Here is a 6,288-nt window from a genome sequence, read left to right as displayed (position 1 = left end):
AGACAGTCTTAGTGATGGGGTTGTTGAGCAAAATGATGACCAGTGGGAGACAACTATTTCTGAGTCTGGCTCTTTTACAGCTGATGCTACTGAATCTTCTGCCAGATGCCAACTGGATGAACAGATCATGGAGAGTATGGGTGGAATCAGAGAGGATCTCTTTTGCTCTGTCTACGCAGCATCTGTGTGCAATGCTCTGGATAGGGGGGAGTTTAGTCCTAATTATCTTCTCCGCTGTCTTCACCACTCTTTGCAGAGACCTTGTAGTTCCTTGACCAGATGGAGATACTACTGGTAGAAGAAAAATTTTGGGAACCACTGACTTAAAGGAATCTATAGAAAAGTGTTTTTAAATGAATTTTATCACAGCACTGCACTTATGTGCTTTATGTTGATGTGTATTAAACACATGTCCATGGTCCATTACAAAAAAGAAGCTTTATAATTCATGTCCACAAACATAACATTCAATAAGACAAGGTACAGAATATTTTTCTTAAGTTTACATGAAAGAAATTAAATGCAGAAAAAAAGTATTTGACATTTGGAAGATAATTTATATCTAAGAGTTTAAAATGCTATTTTTACTGATTATTCCACCTTTTACACAGAGTAATCATATTTAAAAAAGAGAAGATTACAATTTAAAAAGCAAGCTAATGTTATCAATGACTAGTTAGGTGATACTGTAAGTTTTAAGACAAAAAAAATCAGATTTTATATACTCTATTAGGGCTATAAAAAATATACTGCTGTATAAGTAATGTCAGGAAGGATGCAGCCAGATAAACAAGTGACATGACAATGCTGAAAAGGTATTTCAGCGTGACAAACTGAGAGTGGACCTTCACATATCTCAGCTGTTGTGTTCCTTTTTCTCTGTTACTTCTTGTTCTGATGTCATTCCAATGCTTCCTCTCTGAACAGTTCAGATCGCATTCAGTGTGATGTGTTGGCAACAGTTGTCAAATCTTTCATTCAGCCAACGATGTGAGAAAAATATTCACATAAGTTTGTTCCCAGATGACCATAATTGAAAACACTTTACATTAAAATGATCATTGTAAGCATATCAGTATATTTAAAATCATTATAAGATGAAATTCAAAATCATTCAATATATTTTTTTCACAACAGTAATAATTAAACTGACCAGATTTCAAACATAACTTCTGTTTGTTCAAAAAGTTTTAAATCTGACAGGTCCTGGCTGTAAATATAACAAAAGATTCCCTTCAAAATGGAATCTAAAGGCTTACAATCTGGAATGACGTGCAGAGAAAAAGGGAAGTTAAATGTGTAACATGTCATAATAGCCAAGCTATTGGAGGAGAATATTTATTATTGTATCATGTCGCGAGAGTGCATTATGACATTGTGTATCCTTTAAAAGATCAGGATTTTTATGTTTGCTCAGTATTCATAAACAGAGTGAGGTGTTCTCTGTGACGTGCTTCTCGTGCTCTGGCTGTTGAAGCTAATGTGTCTGGACAGGCAGGGAATTTTCTTAATCACCAGTTTGTTGAAGTGACTCTGGAATTTTTTCCCTAGAAATGTGTAAAACATTGGACTAATACAACAATACAAGTATGCAATGTTTCGGGTCAAGTAATATGCATAATCTAGGTTTTCTTTGGTGGAACATGATTCTTCCTTGTCAGTTTCACCAGCTGATATATGAATTGCTCGAAGAAGGCATACAATATTGTAGGGTGTCCAGCAGACAAAAAATGTGAAGATGATTACAAATATTAGTTTTATGGCTCGACACTTCTCCTTCATCCGGGTGGAGAGAATCCGCAGTGTGATCCTTACGTAGCAGTACATGACCATTATGAGAGGTAAGAGGAAGAAAATCATGAACTGTTGATAGTAACTGACCAAACGCCAGATTCTCATACTGCTTGCTGATAACCCTGATTCTTCACACATTTTGCCTTGCATCGAGCTCTTCCACACATTGCGAAGGACCAACTCTTTAACACTTGCTGAAATACTGATACACCAAACAATGACAGATGATATTATGGCATACTTTTTCTTTCTGCGCTTGCAAGCTGCAAGCGCATGCACCACAGCTAGGTATCGGTCAAATGTCATGAGAGTGAGGAAGAGGATGGAACTGTAGAAACCGATGAAATAAGCACTGCTGACCATTTTACATAGAGCTTCTCCAAAGATCCATTCAGACAAATGGTAGGTAGCCCAGAAAGGCAAACTGGAGGCAAACAGGAGATTGGAAAGCACCAAATTCAACAGAAAGATGTTTGTGACTGTGGTGAGCTTCTCATACTTGAAGATAATGAGGAGGACAAGGCCGTTTCCGAGGTAACTCAGGAGGAAGTTAACATAGTAGAACACTGGGATCAATTTTGCACCAAATATGTTAACAGTCTTTTTGGCACACAGCTGGACAAGTTCACTGACCACGTGGCTCGGGTCCTCTGTTGTATTCATATTCTGCAGGTAGAGCAAGTAATTATAGTCATCATCATCCATGGCTGATGCTGCTCCTGTGGCACATTAAAGAAATACAGAAGTCAGACTAGAGCGAGGATAAAATCAGTTTTCCTATAAGTTACACACAGAGGTATGGGTTGAAACTCTTACACAACTAATGCAAGTCTGAACAAACAGACAAAATGTTGGAAAACTACACATCCATATGCAATTACTTCCCCAAAATTTAAAGACAGACATAATTAGCGTATTTTCCGCACTATGAGGTGCATCTTCAATGAACAGCCTATTTTAAAACTTTTTCATATATAAGGTGCACCACATTATAAGGCGCATAGACTAGACGCTACAGTAGAGGCTGGAGTTATGTTATACATCCACTAGGTGGAGCTGCACTAAAGAGAATGTCAACAAAACAGTCCGACTCCGGTCTGCGAGGAGAGCCTTCCACCACTGGGCCGGGGTGTGGCCTAACGATGGTCACCCTTCTCTGTTTGCACACAGCATGTTCATGGAGAATGTAGTGCTAAATGACCAGCAGACGACCTGATTCTAGACCAGGGGTGGGCAATCCTGGTCTTCGAGGGCTGGTGTCCTGCAACTCTTAGATGTCTCCCTGGTCCAACATGCTTGAATCCAACAGCTGAATCACCTCCCAAGTGCAGTCAGGTTCCCCAGAGTCCAGCTAATGATCTCATTATTTGACTCAGGTGTGTTGAAGTAGCGATGCATCTAAAAGTTGCAGGAGACCGGCCCTCGAGGTGTGGAGTTGCCCACCCCTGCTCTAGATGGTCGGTAGGTAGATAGGTCAGTCAAACTTTATTAGTAGATTACAAAACAGCGTTCTGACAACTATCCCAGCATGCACCGCGCGCTTCTTCTTCTACGGGCGAAAATGAAGTCGGCGGCTGCTTACCGTAGTTGCTATACCTGTTGTGGCTCAATATTGGTCCATATATAAGGCGCACCGGATTATAAGGCGCGCTGTTGCCTTTTGAGGAAATTGAAGGTTTTTAGTTGTGCCTTATAGTGCGGAAAATATGGTGCTTGCACAACACATTAAGGGACCTTGGTCAATATATTAACTATCACAATATGTTTTGGGAACAGAAAGCCCTTGTTCAGTACCTAACAGAACAAGGGCTTGTACTTATTTTGCAGTTAATTTGATATTAACGTATGAATAAAGACTAAATATTGTGGAAAGTTTCTGACATTTATTTGATTCTATGTACTAAAAGTTCTTAAGTAAAAAGTGGATTCAACCAGATACTACAGATAAACAGGCCACTTAAATCCCAAATGTGTGTTTTCTGCATGAAATTTCCATGTTCTCCTCATTCTCTCTGGACCTGCATGAAAAAATTAAATGCAAAATTCACAAATACATGCACAAGGCTATGTGAATAACTTTGTGCAGTCTAACAAAACTCATTGAACACTGAGTACTGAGAGAAAAATTAGTATCTTTATCTTCATCAGATAATATTGTAACAACATTTAAAGAATTTGTCCACTTTTTAATTACCTTAATATACCCAGACAAGAAATAATTATAAGTTGCATTAAGTAAAGACTGTACTAGAGATACGTCTTAATCAGACATTTAGACCTAAAATTATGTCTTTTAAAACTCTCATATTTATTCCAGCCCTGCGACAGACTGGCGACCTGGCGACTATCCAGGGTGTACACCGCCTCTCGCCCGGGACGATAGCTGGAGATAGGCACCAGCACCCCTCCCAACCCCACTAAGGGACAAGGGTGTAAAGAAAATAGATGGATGGATGGATGGACATTTATTCCATTAGAATTGTAACCTCTTGAATGTTTGAGATTTTTCATCTCCCATCTTCATATTTCTATAATTTTACTCTGATACATTCCCCTCCATATATTCTTCAATAAATCAAACCAACCTATCCATATACATATATCTTATAGAGAAGTATAGTTTTGAAATGGCAAACTTTACCCAGTGATTCATAAACATTTTGTCACACTGATGTTTTTCTTCCCAAAATCAGGAACTGAAACTGCTGATCAGCAAGATTAAAAAGTCATGTCTCCTACGCCTTCGCAACACTGGTATTTCTATATACAAAAAAAAAAAAAAGTGTTACTTCTTACCAGAAATGATTCATTGTCAGCTTTATTTTTTGAAGAGCATTGTGTTTTAACTCCTGGCTATATCCGGATGTTATGGAAAAAAAAATATATATATATATATACATATATATATATATTTTTTTTTTAATTTGTGAGTTATTTTATACTTTTAAGTGAGCAGGAAACACTGCAGATTTCTCACCAAAAGCTGTGCTAGAGATTGAAATCAACACCGTCATCAGAACAGATGCTTCTCTTGGGTCATTGCTTATGTTTCTCCATCTTACTATTATTTTAGAATAAAGCTTTATGTTGAAACCACCAAACTGTTCAAACATCTTGTCACATTTCCTGATGAGCAGTTGCTACATCATGTGCTACGTCTCGGCAGTTCATGGCTGCTACTTCCTTCCAACAATTCTATGAAAAAAGCAAGGCTGTAAGAAGTAATTTTTTTTTCATTTTATGTTAGAAATATTGAAAGTCTTGAATTTGGTGGGTGTTTTGCACAGTTATTAGACTTAAAAATGTTTGATCCTGCTGAAGATCAAACCATTGTTATGTCCTGATATATAAAAAGTCTGGAGTTATAAGTGCAATTCCTATTTGTAAAATGAGTATATATGAATAAGAGCTTGAAACAGTTTGAAAGGGCAACTTTCATTAAGTTAAGTCTATTATTTTTAACAAACATTAAACCTTTCTTCATCAGTCATCAATCAACAAAAAGCTGATTTAGCTAGAAACGTCACTTTTAAAGGAAGTCATTATGGTAAACCTAAAGAATCATACTTTCTTATGAGTTTTAAAAAAATCACAACATAAAATAAATAACTAAAAAAAGAGCTAGCTCTTAAATAATCAGTGAAATTATATCCTGGTTATATTTTAGGTTTAGAAAAGTGGTGAAAGTAACATCTACTTATGTGATTCTCACAATATTACTTTGGCTAAAGTTTTATAAAGTAACAACAGCATCCAAAATCAAGCCAACTTGACCTTACCAGTCCAGCTCTGTAGATATCCGCCTGTGGTCAAGACCCAAAATGGAGTCACAGAAAATTTGTTTGCAACTTTGACTTTTGACAGTAACAAAATCAGAGGGGGCTGTACCTTGGCAAACGGATGTTCTTAAAAGCCTGCGTGTGTGTGTGTGTGTGCGCGTGTGTGTGTGTTTGTGTCTTCTGTAGTAGACTATTCAGGAGAGATATGATACATGAATTTGAATAACTTTTTGCCAAAAATTTACTTCTAGGAGAAGCTGTATTGCACTGCAGCTTCTCAGAAAGGCAGTGCAATGCAAGTAATAATATTACTTGAGTAATATTATTTTGAAGCATCACTACTCGAGTAAAATTCTGTGCTCACTGTGAACATGCAGTAAACAGTGGATATTGTCTCTGCAAGTACTTAGTATTGTTCTAAAATGTAAACATTACCTTTAAATAGTGGTTTCAAAAGTTATGTCATGTTATAGAATACTGCGATAATTATAATTTTATATTTTGTCTGTATGATTACATCATTTTCACAAATTAAGTCAGACTGCAAAAAACAAAAATACTCAAGTACTCGATACATACGGCCTTTTTACTAAATATTTTTTCTCTTCAGTAGATTTTCCAGATGACTATTTTTTACTTCTACTAATACATCTCAAAAAATAATAAAATATAATAATATAATATTGCGTAAACGTGTAATCTCAAAAATAAAGGG

At 36.7% G+C, this 6,288-nt stretch overlaps 1 protein-coding gene across 1 annotated transcript; it reads right to left on the bottom strand.

Annotated features, from left to right (window-relative positions):
• Positions 1-419: 419 nt before the first annotated feature.
• Positions 420-5,703, bottom strand: ccr12a (chemokine (C-C motif) receptor 12a). The gene is made up of 2 exons (XM_014976978.2): positions 5,574-5,703; positions 420-2,513 (listed from the first exon to the last, which is right to left on the bottom strand). Exon 2 carries the CDS (start codon positions 2,497-2,499, stop codon positions 1,414-1,416), a length of 1,086 nt encoding a protein of 361 aa, XP_014832464.1. The 5' UTR covers positions 2,500-2,513; positions 5,574-5,703; the 3' UTR covers positions 420-1,413.
• Between the last annotated feature and the right edge of the window lie 585 nt (positions 5,704-6,288).

Source organism: Poecilia mexicana, unplaced genomic scaffold (genome assembly GCF_051168715.1).
Source record: "Poecilia mexicana isolate PSO_F unplaced genomic scaffold, ASM5116871v1 scaffold_17, whole genome shotgun sequence".
NCBI lineage: Eukaryota > Metazoa > Chordata > Actinopteri > Cyprinodontiformes > Poeciliidae > Poecilia > Poecilia mexicana.
This window is presented reverse-complemented; position numbering and strand designations above follow the sequence as displayed.